This window comes from Halichoerus grypus, chromosome 5 (assembly GCF_964656455.1).
Source record: "Halichoerus grypus chromosome 5, mHalGry1.hap1.1, whole genome shotgun sequence".
Taxonomy (NCBI): domain Eukaryota; kingdom Metazoa; phylum Chordata; class Mammalia; order Carnivora; family Phocidae; genus Halichoerus; species Halichoerus grypus.
In genome coordinates, this window is record NC_135716.1 from 157,490,157 (window position 1) to 157,508,261 (window position 18,105).

The window sequence follows — 18,105 nt, forward strand, 5'->3', positions numbered from 1 at the left end:
CATTTAGAATGTGCCATGTTAGGCACTGTTCTAGGTCCCTGCTTTCATGAAGCTTATATACAGTGAGAAAAAGACATACTTAGCAGGTAAACACATATTTGAGCAATGTAATTTTAGGTAAATAAGAGTCTTGAAAACAAGAAAACAGGATGGTGTGTTAACGATGAACAGTGTTGGCAGGCTACTTTAGACCACAGGGTAGTCTGGGAAGGCTTCCCTGAGGAGGAGCTCTATCTACAGAAGGAGTATTCCATAAAGGTGTTTCTTGATTTAATGCACCAACTAGACTATAAACTGCGTGAGGCAGAGAGGGACTTTCTCTGCCTTGTCTACCATGGTATCCCCTAGCACCTATATCTGGCATTGGCAGAGAATGAGCCCCAATTAACCATTTTTTTTAAATGAATGAATCTATAAATATGTGTATTTTTTCATTCCTTTACTCACATCAGTGGTTTTCAATGGGACTGTTTGTGTGCCTTCTGGTAATTTCTGGATTCCTTTGTCACAATGATAAGGAGGGTGGTTCCTGGCATTTATGGAAGAAGGGATGCTGTATATTTTGCAACACATCGAGACAGTTCCACATAATGTAGACTTGTCCCATATACCGCATGACTTTCAAATGACCTGTTAGATCCCCATGTAGATGAAAAAAGTTTTTAACCGTTGAAGCCTACACTGACTCCTTTTTATGTAGAAACAAAGTATTTTTAATTTATTTTTTATTTTTAAAATTTTTACCAAAACGTAGTTGACATATTAGTTTCAGGTATACAACATAGTGGGTCAACACATATATATTAGGAAATGCTCACCACAGTAAGTGTAGCTATCCTTTGTCACCGCACAAAGTTATTACAATATTCTTGATTGTATTTCCTATGCTGTACTTTTCATCTCCGTGGTTTATTTCATGACCTGTTAATCCCCTTCTCCTACCCCTAAACAGAAACATTTTTGCTCCCTTAAATATCAACTAAATTTCCAGGAAGGCCACCGCCACGTAAAAAGGGGGATGATTGTATTTTGTTCTTTTGAAGCTCTACCAACATTTAATCCCATCACCCATGGATACTCCTGCAGATGTGGCTGTCGGGTTCTGGGTAACTAACTACCTCTACGTCCTAGTACTCTGAAAACTTCAGAATGTCTTCCGTATTTGCGCCAAAACATTTACATGCTGAACCACTTATTATATCACTGTGACTTATTTTATGTCGTCTTTATTTTACAATAAGCAACACACGGATTATAAACGTTGCGCCTGTGGGTGGGTTACAGGTGCTCTGTTCCCGGAGGGCCGGGCGGTGTGCTGCTGTCTACGCGGCGGGCAAGCAGCCCTTGGGTCCGGAGGAGACCCCAGCGGAGCGGTCCTCCGCGCGCCAGGGGTCGCTGTGGCGCCGCGCGGCCGCGCCGGGTCGCTCTCGCGTGGCCGCCCCGCCTCGGGCCCCCGGGCCGAGTGGGCGGGCACGACTGCGCCCAGGTCGCGAGGCGCCCTTCGACCAGCAGCGCCCGGGGCGGGCGAGTATAAATGGAGCGGTGGCTCCCCCGGCCGCCTCTCTCCGCCCCGGGTCGCCGCAGCCTCCGTTGCTTTCGGGCCCTAGCAGCCTGAAGGAAAAACAGGAAAAGATTAAAAAAAATCCGAAAATGCTTTAAAACCTAAAAAAAAAACCAAAACGAGAGAGAGAAAGAAAAAAGCGCATCCTCCTCGGAGAACCCGCGGGGAAGTCACTTCTGCACGCTTCCGGCCTGCCCGCGCCCGCCGCCGCACCTTGGCGTCCGTCGGTCCGGTGGTGAGCCGCCCGCCCGCGTCCACGCGCCTCCGCTCCGTCCGCCCCCGCGCCGCGTGGCAGCCCCGCGCCCGCCGCCCTCGCCCCCCGCGCGTCGGCCCCGGGCGCACCACGTGTCCGCGCTGCCCTTCGCCGGCCCGGCGTGGGAGGAGGCTGCGCGCCCGGCCCCCGGGGCTTGCCGAGTCGGCGCCGACCAAGATTTGGTTTCCCTCTTGCCCTGGCTGCTGTAATCTTAAACCGCCGGGAGCCCGAGGCCTATATTTATAGAGAAACCCGTGTCCCGGAGGCCGCCGTGGGCACCATTTGGTTGCCTCTTGGAGAATTTTTATAATTTGGAGGGGAGTCCCTGTTTTAATACGTTATTTTTTTTTTTTTCTCTTTTGAAATTTGGAGCTTCAGACCAGGACAGCTGCAAATTACAAACTCCCAGAGAGGGCCATATTGTTTTTGAGAGCCTTTTGTCTGCGGTTTTGCAGTCTCGAACGAGCTGTCCCTGAACTCCTCCTCCCGGTCCTCCGTCTCTCCGAGCTTGCTCCGGCGTCTCTTAGCTTCACTCTGCCACCTGTGAGCCGCGGCGCGGGCCACGGCTCCGAGAAGAGCCCCTTTTGTCCTGTGTGGTCCCTATAAGAAGTTCTCCTGGCGGGGCTCGGGGTGGTGGGGGCTGGGGAGATGAACGCTGCGGCCAGCAGCTACCCCATGGCCTCCCTCTACGTGGGTGACCTGCACTCGGACGTCACCGAGGCCATGCTGTATGAAAAGTTCAGTCCTGCGGGGCCTGTGCTGTCCATCCGGGTCTGCCGCGATATGATCACCCGCCGCTCCCTGGGTTATGCCTACGTCAACTTCCAGCAGCCGGCTGACGGTGAGTAGACGCTTATATCCACAAATTCGTGGGATCCTAGGGGACCCTCGGAGTCTACCCCATGGGGGAGGGGGAGACACGGGATACAGGGGTTGAGAATGAAGATCTTGGCATCAGGTGACCGGAGTTTCAGTCTTGCTTCCACCGCTTGCTAACTGGGTGACCTTGGGCTAATCAGTGGTGGCGGTGGGGTTGGAACCCAAGGAGACGGTAAAATAGGATTTGGAGAAAGTCCCTGTCACTCCATTGTGTATATGGTCCTGCTTTAGTGGGACCCTTGTCTGGTCACTGAGCATGGGTTCATGCCCCTCACAGGCCTGCCAAAAAGGCAGAACAATTGAAACACAATTCCTGCAGAAATTTTAGATTCTAGAGCTGCCGCCCCTCCCCTACCTTTACCCTGGACTTAGTCTCTTTGCTTTCATACTGATAAGGGGTCTTTCTGGGCAAGTGGGAGGCAGTGGGAACAATTCTGTTCATTTTACTTGAGCAGCGGCTCGTGTTGGCGCCACGAGCCCTGCATGTGCCAGGCCAGCTCCCGGGTCTGTGGCTTTAAAGCTCCTGGGGTGGAGGAGTCCTTTACTCTCTGGATGAAGCCTTGGGCCGTGGAGAAGGGGTGTCCAGGCAGTCTGGGGAAACGCTGCGGGGGAAATCGACTGGGCTGGTGGGGATTATGGGCTCACCTGTGCACAGAGCTTTACCCTTGTCAAAACCCTTTTCCTTCATCCCATCTGAAGAAAATGGGACTCCGGAGAGGGAAAAGGAACTGCAGAAGGTTGAAGGCTTAGCTGGGACTGGCAGCGCAGTGCCCCGCCAGCCCAGACTGGGGCCCTTGCTTGGAACAGTGGAGAGGTATGCTGCAGGCGTGGCCGGAGCGAGGCCAGAGGAAACCTAATCAGGGGCCGCACGTGACTTCAGATTAAAAGGGAACAACTGTAGAGACCATTACTGGGAGAAACAAGCCATTCTATGGCAAAGGATCTCTGGGTCCCTATTTTTGTCCACACTTTGTTCACTGTCCGTGAAGCACAGAGAATGTCACTTGCCCAGGCTGCAGCTGAGACCAGAGAATCCGACTTGTTGAGAGACGAGAGGCGCTGCTACCATCAACTCACCGTGTGCTCTGAGCTGTGTCTGGCCGGAGGGCACAAAGGTGGCCAAGTGTGGCCTTTTTCCGGGGGGAGTAGTGGGTACATGGGCTGTTGCCTGCCTTTTTGACACTTTCTGAACAAAAGTCCTGTCACTTGGTGATAGTAGCAGAAGCCGTTGGTCAGTGCGTCTGCCAACACATGCCTCTGCAGGACCTCTCCCAGCTATAAATAAGTGCAGCCAGATTTGTTAGACGAAGCCGACTTGCCTACTGCAGCACCGTCTGGAAAGACGCGAAGAGCTGTGTAGAAAGGGCTCCTTCCTGCTAGTCAGTGAGACCCTGGGGTCCCAGGCCGTTGGTCCCAGATAAACCATCAGGAGCGACGGCTTCTGTACCTGGACTTCTCCTGAGTTGGATCTGTCCGGTCTGCTTTCCCTGACCTTCCCTCCCATACTCAACCAGCCCACCTGAGAAGGTGGGAAAGGTGGTTGGAGATGAATGAAAACGAGATACTCCTTCCGCTGACTGGACAGCTGAGCTTGTGGAGGGCCAGAGTTAGGGAATTTTGTCCCTGTCTTAAGTGAGGTGGTACCTTGGGACAGGAGAACCCCCACCCCCGTGCCCCTGATCCCCTCATGGAGGAGATTCTGGGGTGGTTCATTGCGTAAGTCAGGAAAAGTGGCCACCAGCTCTGGGAGTTTGTTATGACCGCTAAGAGAAGCGCTCCTGCTGACAGGTGGTGGTACGTCTTAGCTTCTGGTCCTTTAAGCGGTCTCTGGTACACACATGGATTTGTTGGGAAGCTAGGGAAGCGTCCCAAGGCACTGGATGGAGAACTTGGTTGGGCACCAGGGCATTTGAAGTTCTGGAATTTCACGGAACTCAGATTAAGACTTGAGAAGGCCTGGAAACCACGAGGTGCAGAGCCTCCTGTGCTACGTGCTTAGAAAGATGCGGTTTCATCCTCATCGTCCTGATGCTAAAAAGACTTTCCTTGCGTGACCGTTAGTATCTGTCATTTTGAGGTTTTTGAATCAATTTCTGTTCTCAGAAATTGAAAATATAAGAAACTGGGCTGAATTCAGGGATAGCACATTCTCCCCAGTCAGTCACTCCTAGATTTTGTTCTGTCATTTGTCTTGTAGACGGATTGTAGACAAAATGACGACAGCTAGTTGGTAATTTGATACAATACCTTACTGAAAAATAATCAGAAAGTCTGGTATTAGTTTCTTAATCACCAATTAGCTGCATGGCTTAGCCATCCTGGACATACGTTTGCTCATTTTATGAAGTAGATAGCATCACCTGTCCCACCCGCGTCACCGCGGGTGGTAAGCAGCAGTCCTCATAACTGTTACCGCTTAGTCAAATGTGCGGTATTGTGATTTGATCTTGGTGCCAGAAGGCCATTTAGATGATCTCGCCTAACCCCCTTACCCAACAAGGGTGCAGCCCAGAGGGCTGGAGACTTCTGCCAGGATGTGGATCGACTGGCCAGAATGTCTACCCTCAGGAGCAACACGGGCTAGAGGGAGCTGATGCCCTTTAGTTTTAATAGAGTTGCCTTTTATCAGAGTGATTACCTTGAAAAGTCCTACAGTCATCTGTTCCTGGGATGGTGGCAGTCGTCAACACGAGGTGACGTTTTATATCCTTGACTGAAATGTGTTTCTCTCTTGCAGCTGAGCGGGCCTTGGATACTATGAACTTTGATGTGATTAAGGGAAAGCCAATCCGTATCATGTGGTCTCAGAGGGATCCCTCTTTGAGAAAATCTGGTGTGGGAAACGTCTTCATCAAGAATCTGGACAAATCTATAGATAACAAGGCACTTTATGATACTTTTTCTGCTTTTGGAAACATTCTGTCTTGCAAGGTAAGCACCCGTTAAAGGACTTCAGAATAATTACTGACTCATGAGAACAAGAGAAATACTAAAGGGGGAACAGCCTTGGAATTGGGCGACAGGATATGGTCATTTTTGAAATGCTGGAAATGGCTCTGCAGCCTAAAAGTTCCCTGTAGGTAATCTTGTGCCACAACCCAGCATGACCAGCAGGTGCTTTTGTGTCTTTGTTTATTCGTCCCTCTGCCTAAAATATCCTTCCTGTTTCCTACCTTTGGAGGGCATCAAAGGGTTTCTCCTTTCTGGGGGGGAACCAGAGCAGTGCCTCAGGTCTCCAGGTGGCTGTACTTGGTCATTTCAGAAGCATAAAATCATCTTCTTCTTTCTCTGTGCACCTGTTTATGTGGAGAATTTTGTACAACTGGTGTGGTGGTTGTTTACATGTCTAACTCCGCACTAGACTGAAATTCTGTTGTGGGCTTGGAAAATGGTCACTTTTTTGGCAGCAAGGTGCTTTTGCCCCCAAATCTCAAGGTCTTTTAATGAAATAAAACACTTGGAATAGAAGCAGCCTAATAGTGGCTGCCATTTGTAAATGGAGCATCACTGGGTGCCTGGTAGTGTGCTCCGTGTTAGGAAAACTCGGCGTGCTGTAGTCTCCTGTCTGGACCGTGCATGGGCTAACGGCCTCCCAGACGCTGGCAGCTGGGTAGAAGACCACGTGGTTCTCAACCCTTTGGAGATGCCAGTGGTGCTACAGTGGTCTGCTTGTCTTTGCCAGGTGGTGTGTGATGAGAACGGCTCTAAGGGTTATGCCTTTGTCCACTTCGAGACGCAAGAGGCTGCTGACAAGGCCATCGAGAAGATGAACGGCATGCTCCTCAATGACCGCAAAGTGTGAGTGTCCCAGTCCGGAGCAACAGCCATCGCATGAGCCAGCCGTGGCCCCACCTCGGTATTAACTGGCACACAAGGCGGCTACTGGTTCTCTCGGCCCAAGTGTGGCCTGCTCCTACCTCTCCACTCCAGGGCTGGTGAGTCTCCCTGCCCGAGCCGTGGCAGCCCTTTGACTCGCCAAGGTGGGCTTCCTGCCCAAGCCATGGCCTGCCTGCCGCCTCTCCCTTAAAAGCATCATCCGTCTGTGGGTTTTGTGAGCACCGGCAACTGGGGCTTGCTGGAAGGCAGCTATGAGCCCTTTCTGAGCAGGGGTCTTGGCCAGCGGCAGAGTGGAGAGGGCCCTGGACTGACCAGGAGCTGTGTACTAGCCATGTGACCTTGGCCTTCCCGTGACTCAGGTCTGTCCCTGGGGTCATTTGCTAGGGGTTGATGCCAAATTGTCCCAAGATCTCCAGTTGGCTAACTTATGACTCAGTGACCTTCTCATACAAGGCTGGTTGCACAGTAATACTTAATTTGGTTATAATAAAGAATCTCATCTGATGGCAGAAGACGCTGTTCCTAATAGACCTTGTTGCTTTAGTGTGGTTATTGCAGAATAGGGAGGGGGGGTCTTAGCTAAGCCATGGCAGGGAGAGAAGGGATAATAAGTCTTGGCTATAGCAAGCAAAAATCATTTCTATTCTTTGTGGGGCGCCTTTTTATGTTGAACAGACCAGGGGATGGATTACATTGATAATGTGTATATGGCCAGTGGTGAAGTCTTACAAAGGTATCACTTGAAAGAGATCTAAAGATTTTTCAGCGTATGGATACATTTTCCCACTTGTGTCAACAACACCAGAATGAGGCCAGTGCAAAAGCAAAGGCTACTTCATAGTTCACTCTAGCAGTCTCACCCCTAGGGTAACCCCTGTTAACAGTTTGGTTTGTATCCTTCCAGACCTTTTCTATGCATTTACATAGATGCACAGAAATGAACATTTTAAAAACATGGTCATCAGGTTTCTTCACGAAGGCAGTGTGATGTGGTAGGAGTAGCCCTGGTCTGAGCCAGGAGTCCTGGGGCTGGTCCTTGCAGGACAGTCCTGCCTCTCTCTTTCTGCTGGGGAGTCGGGGCGTCTCTGAGCTTGCTGTCTTGGTGGTTGGATGGGGACTCGTGTGTTTTAACCTCTCCTGTCAGCCTTTAACCTATATTCCTTTGGGCCCCTGGAAATCATGATTTTTGTTCTTCTGGGTGTTCACTGTTTTCCATGGTCTCTTTTTAGGTTTGTGGGCAGATTCAAGTCTCGAAAAGAGCGGGAAGCTGAGCTTGGAGCCAAAGCCAAGGAGTTCACCAATGTTTATATCAAAAACTTTGGGGAAGAGGTGGATGATGAGAGTCTGAAAGAGCTATTTAGCCAGTTTGGTAAGTTGGGCTTCTTCACCCCATGTGCCCCCTTCTGCAGTCCACCGGACCTACAACTCCTCCTGTATCTTAGTCGTTTAAGAGATGAGGGCGCCTAGGCCCAGAAGTAAACTACCTTGCATGACAGGGTCACAGAGTAGATAGGAATAGACTCTTGGCTTCATCTTACCTCATCCCAGCCCCAGAGCCGTCTCAGTAGCTTGGTCAGAAGTAGAAGGCCAGGCACGGCGCCTCTTTCTAGAGTCCATCTGGGTTCAGCAAGAGTTGGCTTCATTTGGGCTCCTAGAGAAGCCTTCTCTCCTTGAGCTGTAACAGAGATGGTGTTACTAATAGTTCTGTCCTTTGGTAATAGGTAAGACCCTAAGTGTCAAGGTGATGAGAGATCCCAGTGGGAAATCCAAAGGCTTTGGCTTTGTGAGTTACGAAAAACACGAGGATGCCAATAAGGTGAGAGTCCCACGAGGGTTGGGGAAACATTTGCAGGAAGTGGCCCCGAGTGTGGGCAGGGCCTGGCTGGCACATGGCCGAGTGGAGCGGGCATTGCCCGAGTGTCATAGTGATGTCGTTCCTGGCCTGAGGGGACTTGACGTGCTAATCCGGCATTTAGCTGTTTCCAGAGCACTTGGCACCTACCTGTCACCTAGCTCTGTACGGTGCCCTGTAGGGTGAAAGAATAGGATGGGTGTTTGCTCCCCTTCCTAGTGAGGGGGCTCAGGGCCCCAGGAGTTGCTGACTTGCTGGCAGTAGCAGCTGCTTACGGGGAAAGCATGGTGCTGGGCGCTCAGCGTGCACCACTCGCTCCCCACAGAACGGGAGAGACTCAGCGACACCCAGATTAGCAGCCTGGGCTCATGTCTGCCATGCTTGTATTTATAAAACTACAATTTTTTTCTGTATCATCTGGACCAATAACCCATTTAAGTAGTAACCCCATTTTACTCACGAGGAAGTTTGGATTTGCTTAGCTGACTTCAGATGGAATAAAATTAATTTTTAGCCCTATAGGAAAGATTTCCTTCTCTTGGAATGTTGTGGTGGGACTTTCAGGCATCCAGAGCAAGGCCCCTGCCTCTACGTCTTGATTTTTAAGACCTGTGTTTCCTCTTTAGGCTGTGGAAGAGATGAATGGAAAAGAAATCAGTGGGAAAGTGATTTTTGTAGGCCGTGCCCAGAAGAAAGTGGAACGGCAGGCTGAGTTAAAGCGGAAATTTGAACAGCTAAAACAAGAGAGAATTAGTCGGTATCAGGTGAGAGGGGCTCTTGGCACAGCCTCCCACCCAGGGGTTTACTGTGGAATACTGGCAAGAGCACCCTTAGGTTTAGCAGGCTCTCTCTTTGGGCACCTGGAATCTGCCTCTTCCTCTCCTTTCTCCCGAGATCCTCAGGTGTAAAAGGAAATACCAGATACAGCAACGATTCTAGAACAAGGGCAAAAGATTGATTCATTCGTTTAGGGACTCATTCTGGAAGCCTCAGTCTGTTGTTCTTACTTGTGTGGGTTCTTTTTACTTAAATGATTACCCTTTGTTGGAGCGGTGGCAGGAGCCCCACTGGGGCCAGCAGTCAGCCGGAGGAGCTGTGCAGAAAGCCAGGCCCACACTGAGGGTCCTGTCAGAGTCCGCGGCAGGAGTCTCAATCCTGAGCCTGCCTCAGAATCCCCTGCAGGGCTTGTGAAAATGTGGCTTTCAGAACCCCAGAATTTCTGATTCAGTAGATTGGGGTTTGGGCCCGAGAAGTTGCATTTCTAAGAAATACCCAAGGAGCGGGGCTGCTGTTGGTCTAGGACCACATTTTGACAACCAGGGTCTTAGGGCATATGTGGGGTACAGACGTGCATTAATGGTGATCCTTCTGCTTCAGGGGGTGAATCTCTACATTAAGAACTTGGATGACACCATTGATGATGAGAAGTTAAGGAAAGAGTTTTCTCCTTTTGGATCAATCACCAGTGCTAAGGTATTTTATACTGAGATTTGGGATCGAAAGTAGAAATTACAACTTTTTAGAGGTTTATTGGCATTTGTTTCATTGAAGGAGTGGAATCTAGATCGTGTTCATTTCTGAGGATAGATACCACATTAATCTAGCAAATTCCTCCTGGCGTTCAGTTACGCATCTGAGTATATGCTCTGGAGAAGGGCGTTCCATGAGGTATACATTGCACTGTCTCCCAGGCACTGAGGTGTGGCGGTGAATCTGAGCAGGCCCTCCTATTGACCCCTAAGCACCTGAATCTTTCCCATTCTTTGCTGCTCTGTGCTGGCGTGGGGACAGATGGTGCAACAGTATGAGCAGAGGAAATCCAGACGGGTTGTTTTCCATTTGTCTTGGGGCCTGTCTCTACGACTCTGCCACACTTCCTCCTTGAACAAAGGTATTTTGAGGACTTGGGAACTGGGTTTGGGAACTTCTGTCCTGGCCTTACAAAGCTAAGAGGAGTGGAAAGATGGCTCTTACACGTTTTGCAGTGTGCATCGGTTGCTTGGTTTTCTTTGGTAATCCTATCAACTGATGCAGCAGGGTGAATGCATATGAATCCCCTCCTAAAGATAAGGAATTAGAGTCCTTGAGCAGGAGAACACTGGTTTCGTGAGGATGGAGCACGCTCGGCCTTGGCCCGTGGTGGGTGTGATGGGAAGTGATGCGTGTGAAGGTTTTGGACTGTAGTCGGATGCAGACGCTGCTGCTCCGCGAAGGTGCAGCACACGTCAGAGTCCTCCTGGGGCTGAGAACGGAGGCTGAGTGCGCTGGTAAAGACGTGGTGACCCTGCCTTGGCCCTTAGCTTTACGTCACGCACAACCTGGGAGCGTCGTAAAGGAACGTCAGTTGTAGCAGGGAGGTGATCAGGGGCCACCCTGTCGGGGTTCCTTGTTTCCTCGCCCCTTCCCTCTTACCACCTCCTTGACTGGCCACTGGCCTTCATCGGTGTGAGGAATGATGGTCTCTCCTTGCTTATCAGCACAATGTTCGAGTTGGTATTTGTAGGAAGAGGATAAAAGAACCGTGTCTTGCAAGTTTCACAGGCCCCATTTTCAAGATCAGGGTGTCATGTTTTCAGAGACTGCGTTGGCCCATCTCATTGATAGAGCCGTTGGGTTGGTACGCATCCTTACTTTCATGTCCTCCACCTCAGGAGGGCTGTCCAGGCAGCAAGCTAAGACACAGAATGATGCCAAGCACACATTGTCCTGTTGCTATCAATGTTTCTGAGGAGGTAGGCCAGGGGGGAGCTACAAGTCACCTTTTTAGGTGAGGAAAAGAACTGTCTGAATGACTAGCCGTCTGTGGGAAAAGATGGCCTGAACCGGTAGACCTGTGGCTTTGTGGCAGTTTGCCTTAGAGGATCTCGTGGGCATCAAGCTTCAGAGAGAGGGCAAGCGTTTCACATAGCTTAGGGGCACCTAGCCTAGGTGGCTCAGTCGGTTAAAAATCTGACTCTTGATTTCGGCTCAGGTCATGATCTCAGGGTCCTGAGATTAAGCCCCACATCTGGGCTCTGTGCTGAGTGTGGAGCCTGCTTTTAAAATTCTATCCCTCTGGGACAGCTGGGTGGCTCAGTCAGTTAAGCGGCTGCCTTCGGCTCAGGTCATGATCCCAGGGTCCTGGGATGGAGCCCCGCATCGGGCTCCCTGCTCGGCGAGGAACCTGCTGCTCTCCTGCTCGTGAGTGCTCTCCCTCCCTCTCTCTCTCTGACAAATAAATAAAAATCTTAAAAAAAAAAAAAAGATTCTCTCCCTCTGCCCACCCCTGCTCCCATTTATTCATGTACTCTCTCTCAAAAAATAAATAAGATCTTTTTAAAGGGGGGGCGGGGGCACTTGAGTGACTCAGTCGGTTGGGCATCTGCCTTCAGCTCAGGTCATGAACCCAAGGGCCTGGAATCAGGCCCCTCGTCAGGCTATCTGCTCAGCGGGGAGCCTGCTTCTCCCTCTGCCGCTCCCCGTACTTGTGCTCTATCTGTCTCAAATAAATAAAAATCTTAAAAAAAAAAAAAAAATCGCAGAGCTTAGAAATTGCTGAACTGGGACTAGAATCCAGCTGTCTCTCCTAGCTGGTCACCTTTCTGCCGTTAACTCCCATTGAATTAATGGTGGCAGTCATTGGTTTTGTAACTCCTGCGTGTATGTGGTATTTCAAAAGCATATCCTAACCTTGCTAAGAGATGATAAAAGTTTTGTTCACCAAGGTCTTGGGCAGATGAGTTTTACAAGTAAATAGCTTAACACTGTCCAGATCTCTGTCGGGTATCCAAAGGTAGCTACTACGCTTCTAGGTGTCAGGAAATATCTTTGGGTTCCTGGTTTAACCATTAGCCATATCATAGTGTTTAGAAACTTTTAGGATCACCTGGGGATCTAACAAACAAAATGCCTAGCACCTCTCCTTAGAGGTTGTGACTTAATTGGTCTGGGGTACATCCCATGACAGGGCTAGAACCCTTGCCCTAGAGTTGGGAACTGTTTGCGGCAGAAACCAGGTTTTTTGGCTCTTAATAGCTGTCCCCCAAACTAGAACACCTTTTCCTTAAGTAGCTGGTCCCTTTGTAGGTAATGTTGGAGGATGGGAGAAGCAAAGGGTTTGGCTTTGTCTGCTTCTCATCTCCTGAAGAGGCGACCAAAGCAGTCACCGAGATGAACGGACGCATCGTGGGCTCCAAGCCACTATATGTCGCCCTGGCCCAGAGGAAGGAAGAGCGAAAGGCTCACCTGACCAACCAGTACATGCAGCGGGTGGCTGGAATGCGAGCACTCCCTGCCAATGCCATCTTAAATCAGTTCCAGCCTGCAGCCGGTGGTTACTTCGTGCCAGCAGTCCCACAGGTGGGTCAGCTTGTGTGCCTGGGTCTTTGGAACCTGCCCCCCGACGGCTGTTCCCGTAGCCCGTGGTGGTTGGGGTGAGGGGTTTTGGATATTGGAGTTCAGAAGGTGAGAGTAAGGACCCATGAAAATGAAGATTTATTCATTCTCTCACTCACTCTCTCGCAGTAGTGAGTTAGAATGAAAGAATCCCCGTTAACTGGCCTTCCCTCTCCCAGGCCTTTGAGTACTCAGAGAATGTCTTGAATAACTAGCCTCGGGCCTGGCAGTGAGATGAGATGAGACACTTCTCTCATGCGGATTCAGGTCCTTCAAATAAAAGGGCTTGGGTGCTCTTCCTTGCAGGCCCAGGGAAGACCTCCGTATTACACACCCAACCAGTTAGCACAGATGAGGCCCAACCCCCGCTGGCAGCAAGGTGGGAGACCTCAAGGTAGGTGGTGGGGAGTGCTGGTTCCATCACCCGGGATAGGCCTCCCCAGGCTCCCTGCCTCTCCTCCTCACCCCCTCTGAGGCGCAGCCTAGGTTCTGGTCCACATGCTTCATCAGTGATGCACAATTTTTGTCTTCACCAGGCTTCCAAGGAATGCCAAGTGCTATACGCCAGTCTGGGCCTCGTCCCGCTCTTCGCCATCTGGCTCCAACTGGTAATGCTCCGGCCTCTCGCGGCCTCCCTACTACCGCTCAGAGAGTCGGTGAGCAAACTGGCCTTGAGAAGTGTGGCCTGGGGAGGAGGGAGTCAGGTTGGCTAGGCCCTGCCCAGGGTTGGTCAGTTTGTTGGGCCCACGTTCCAGTTCCGGTCCTGTAATCATGGCTGTGTGCTCTGGTTGGTCCTTAAGGAGCAGAGAAACAGTGGGAGTTCTAGGAGTGTCGGTGACTTTAAGGATTCTGCTTATTGGTGACTCATGTGAGAAAGCTTAATTATAGAAGCCTATTAGCTGGATGATTATAGAGGCAGCCTATTCTTTTGGGTGGGGTTGGGAGATTGAAGGAAACTGTTCTTTACAGACTATGTCCCGTATTCCAAGAGGTGGAGAGAGTTGTGTGTTCTCTGTTGGCTGCTCCTCGAAAGTAGCAGTCGTGGTCCCGTGTGCGATGTGTTGTGTGAACAGGCTTTGGAATGGCTCCTTCCGTGGGACGTGGCCAGTTGGACATCCGCTGCCGACACTGATGTGCATTTGCTGGTCTGTTGTAGGGTCTGAGTGCCCGGACCGCTTGGCTATGGACTTTGGTGGGGCTGGTGCCGCCCAGCAAGGGCTGACTGACAGCTGCCAGTCTGGAGGTGGTATTGGATGCACACAGAATGGGGAAAGATGGGATTTGACGGGTCTTTGCCCAGACTGATGGGCTTTAATTTTGCTTGTTCTTTTCCTAAGGTGTTCCCCCAGCCGTGCAGACCTTAGCACCTCGTGCTGCTGTCGCTGCTACTGCCCCTCGGGCTGTCGCACCTTACAAATACGCCTCCAGTGTCCGCAGCCCTCACCCTGCCATCCAGCCCCTGCAGGTGAGGCCCACCAAACAGAATGCTAAAAGGATCTCCCCTGTTGGCACTTGATTGAAAAGGTGCCTTGCTTTGATTCCTCCAACAGGTATTAAATGCCCGCTGTGTCAGGGTGCCGTGTTTTCTGTGGTGACACTACCTCTCGGGCTCTCTCTGCTGGGAGAGAAGGGGCTGGGAAGTATTCCTCCCCGTAGTAGTCTACTCAGAAATGCCCCAGCAGAAACAGCTGCTGTTTCCGCCCTCCTTTGTACAACATGTGTGTGCTCGCTTAGCTCTTTGAGCTGCTCACGCCCACTGGCCGAGTTGATCCTTAGCTGCTCTGCGAGACTGGGACTTGCAGGCAGGAAAGAGCTTCATCTGGCAGAAGAGAAGTTCGGCTTCAGAGATCTTAAGTTGGGATGGGGGACTGGACCCAGAGCCCAGGAGTAATTTGCTTAGAGGAGCTGCAGTCTGCCTTGTGGCCCCTAAGTCGCCTGCTCGTGCTTCATGCTGTCTAAATGCGAGATGCCTCAGAACTCTGCTTACGTAAAATAGTTTTTACCTTCAGAGCCTTCCTTTTAGGGCTGGGACTGGCGTTGACAATGCATGTTGACAGTCCTCAAGCATTTGATAGAATAAAAACATTTGGTACAATCAAGTGATGTGGGATGTAATTATAAATGGAATCATTTGATGATTGCTGAGCTTTGTAGGTTTATTTTCTTAGTCATTTTCTTTCCCTTTTAATAGCATGCAGTTTTTATTGTAGTTGGTTTTGTGTTCAAGCCTATAACACTCTGTTGCTCCTGTAACCCCTCATCCCCCAAGCTTGCCATTAGTTCCTTGGCACCAAGGACACCCACCTCCATCTCTGTCACAGAGTAGGCTTTCAGACTGAGTGGTCAGGCTCAGGACCATCGAGCGTCCTTTCCGTGTTGCTAACCTGCTGCCTCTCCTGGTTCCCAGGCACCGCAGCCTGCGGTCCACGTGCAGGGGCAGGAGCCCCTGACCGCCTCCATGCTGGCCGCAGCGCCCCCCCAGGAGCAGAAGCAGATGCTGGGTGAGTGAGCCATGTGTTTGCAGGAGAGGGGGCCAGAGCCTGGCACTGACCCGGACACCAGTGTCCATTCACTGGGATTCACCCTGGGCTTTAATTAGATCTCCTCCCCCAGGAGAACGTTTGTTCCCGCTCATCCAAACCATGCATTCAAACCTGGCTGGGAAAATCACGGGCATGCTGTTGGAGATTGACAACTCTGAGCTGCTGCACATGCTCGAGTCCCCCGAGTCGCTCCGCTCCAAGGTGAGCTGGTCCCCAGGCCCTGCAGGGGGAGGCGGGTCTGCTGTCTCCCGACCCTCTCGTCGCGCCTCGCCTGTGACTTGAGAGCTGCTGTGGGTGGGAATTAGGAGGAGTGGGCAGCACCCGGCAACACCACTGCTGGGCCCCGCGTGCCAGGGAGGGGCCGAGGGCCTGTGCTCAGATGTCACTAACCACCTGGAGATTGCTCACAGGTGGATGAAGCTGTGGCGGTTCTGCAGGCTCATCATGCCAAGAAAGAAGCTGCCCAGAAGGTGGGCGCTGTTGCCGCTGCTACCTCTTAGCCAAGGAAAAACCGTATGTTTGGCTGTTTTTGTTTTCTGCAATGGCTTTGACTTGTGACAATCTTCCTAAAAGATTACTTAGAGCCACTATAACCCGGTACCTTGGACAGGCAGTCACCTGGGTTCTGTCTGTCATCTGGAAGAGTTAATTTGGAGAAAAGAGAGAACAGGTTGTAAACTATAAGGAGCAGACAGTTTTCTGTAGAAGGAGCCCCTGGTTAGATGAATGACCTTTTTGGGTTAGAATAATGACAGATAAGGCGTCATAATCAGATCCCACAGCCTCATTTCTATGAACATATCTCCCTGGTTTGGCTTGAGGTTGGTGAGAGCAGCTGTGTGTGCAGCCGCCACGTGGCTCTGGGAACACAAGGGGCACGGGCCCTGGTGTCGGAGTGGGAGAGACAGACACACCTGACTACAGTTACAGGGTGTGTTCTAGTCCACTTCTGACCCTGGCAGCTGTGGCCCCCAGCCGCAGGGGCGGGGGTGAGTGAGGCTTAACTAGGACCTATGACCAGGACTGGCGGGTGCCTCCTCATGGAGGAAGGAGAGGACCAGACAAACCAGAGGCAAGGGGAAAGGACGCATGGTAAGGGCCCAGACCCTTCGTTTGGATTTAAGCAAGAGAATGGTAGCGTTGAGTACAGGATGGCCAGGAAGGGCGTGGGGCTTTATAGTACCTAGCTAGCCTCAGAGTGGGTGATTCTCAGCCAGGAGTTCCCCCTCAGAGGACATTTGCCAATGGAGACATATTTTGGGTTGTCACAGCTGGAGATGTGTCACTGGCATCCAGTGGGTAGAGGCTAGGGATACTGCTAAATGTCCCACAGTGCCCAGGACAGCCCCAACAAAATCGTCCTGCCCGAATGTCAGGAAGCACTGCTCTCGCAATACCTTTTTATAAGCCGGAGATTCAGTGCATCTCAGGTTTTTCTGATTATGTATTTAATTTGTGTTGGTGCTTTTCAGGATTCAAAAGCCAAATAACCCCTCCTGGAATTCAGCTCAAGGTTTGAAGATTTCTAGCGTGTCCTATGGACCTCAACACCAAGAACCACAAATTGGAAATTTAATAGGTCATTTTGTATCAAAAGGTCAATTATGAAGCACCTAGAATTTTTCAATTAAAAGAATATATTCTCTGGGTTCTGCTATGGCCCAGACAGTGTTAACTTTTTTTTCTATTGTGGGTTTTGATTTTTTCCCCCAGAAATTGGTTTTATTTGATGTACCCAAGTCTTAAGTTTCTCAATAAAGAAAAAAATCTCCATAAAACTGCCTGTACTGTTTCACTCTGTTAAATCCAGTTTTCACTTGGAAGTAATTTTAGGATGTATTTAGAGTTAAATGAAGTTCTGTATAGCTTATCGTTTCCTGATGGGTTATAAACAGACTATTAGCAATGGTATACAGAACTGTCCCATTGCGTTCTCTTGTGGGAGGACCTTTATAATGGACCCCCATTTAACCTGTAGAAACCTATAGAAATCTGATCATAGCAGACCTTGGGTCTGACCCAGAAGAACTGGGTGCAGGGTAGGGTTGGCTCATGTCTGAAGGATGTATGGTGAGATAGGCAGAACCCAGCCCTCCCTCCTTGGATGTGTTAGCTGGCATTTATGGGTCCCCTCTTCTGCAGTCAGTTGATTATGCAACTAAGGTTTCCTCTGGCAATGGGAAAAGGCTTGGGGCTAGGTCTGAGTGGCAACAGCAAACAAATGCTGGAGTCCTAAGCACTTTGTGGTTCCTTTAGTCCTCAAAACAGCCCTCACCTGGCCAAGGTCAACCAGTCTGCTTGCCCTCCCTGTCCTCTAGGAACACTTTTTACCTTCCTTGAAATCTGGCAGGCTGTCTTTACTCGGGACCTTACCCAGGGGGTCATTTTCCTTGGAATATTCTTCCCTCTTAGCAGTTAGCAGACTCCCCATTTTCTTTAAGGTCTGGTCTCACCTTAAGTAAAGGCTGATTCACTTACGCACAGCAAAGGAAACAACAAAACTGGGACAACCTACTGAAGGAGAAGATACTTGTAGACATCCAACAAAGGGTTAGGATCTAAAATATATAAAGAAGTACAACTCAGGGCGCCTGACTAGCTCCGTTGGTAGAGCATGCAACATTTAGTCTCAGAGTCGTGAGTTTGAGCCCCATGTTGGGCATAGAGCCTAGTCCAAAAAAAAAAAAGGAAGGAAAACCAAATAATCCAATTAAAACATGGCGGCAGACATGAACAGACATTTTTCCAAAGACAGATGGCCAATAGACATGGAAAGATGTCACCACTCATCAGGGAAATGCAAATC

General features: G+C 50.5%; 1 protein-coding gene and 1 non-coding gene across 18 annotated transcripts; both read left to right on the plus strand.

Annotated features, from left to right (window-relative positions):
* The first annotated feature begins 1,439 nt into the window (after positions 1-1,439).
* PABPC4 (poly(A) binding protein cytoplasmic 4) lies at positions 1,440-17,077 on the plus strand. 17 transcript variants are annotated; one of them, XM_078073350.1, is made up of 16 exons: positions 1,443-1,796; positions 2,187-2,655; positions 5,431-5,624; positions 6,376-6,491; positions 7,760-7,899; positions 8,252-8,346; positions 9,009-9,146; positions 9,760-9,855; positions 12,448-12,720; positions 13,293-13,412; positions 13,726-13,999; positions 14,094-14,221; positions 15,164-15,257; positions 15,370-15,500; positions 15,710-15,812; positions 16,772-17,077. In XM_078073350.1, the coding sequence occupies exons 2-15, from the start codon at positions 2,463-2,465 to the stop codon at positions 15,797-15,799; spliced, it is 2,082 nt and encodes a 693-aa protein (XP_077929476.1). In that variant the 5' UTR covers positions 1,443-1,796; positions 2,187-2,462; the 3' UTR covers positions 15,800-15,812; positions 16,772-17,077. The 17 variants fall into 17 exon arrangements, 11 of the variants coding, with proteins under 11 accessions (XP_077929476.1, XP_077929477.1, XP_077929479.1 ...); XM_036102793.2 differs by adding an exon at positions 13,063-13,150 and having other exon boundaries at positions 1,445-2,655; positions 13,293-13,364; positions 13,913-13,999; XM_036102792.2 differs by adding an exon at positions 13,063-13,135 and having other exon boundaries at positions 1,445-2,655; positions 13,913-13,999.
* On the plus strand, positions 10,124-10,258 carry LOC118542575 (small nucleolar RNA SNORA55). The gene has a single exon (XR_004920669.1). It is a non-coding gene; the product is annotated as a small nucleolar RNA SNORA55 (small nucleolar RNA).
* Positions 17,078-18,105: the final 1,028 nt, after the last annotated feature.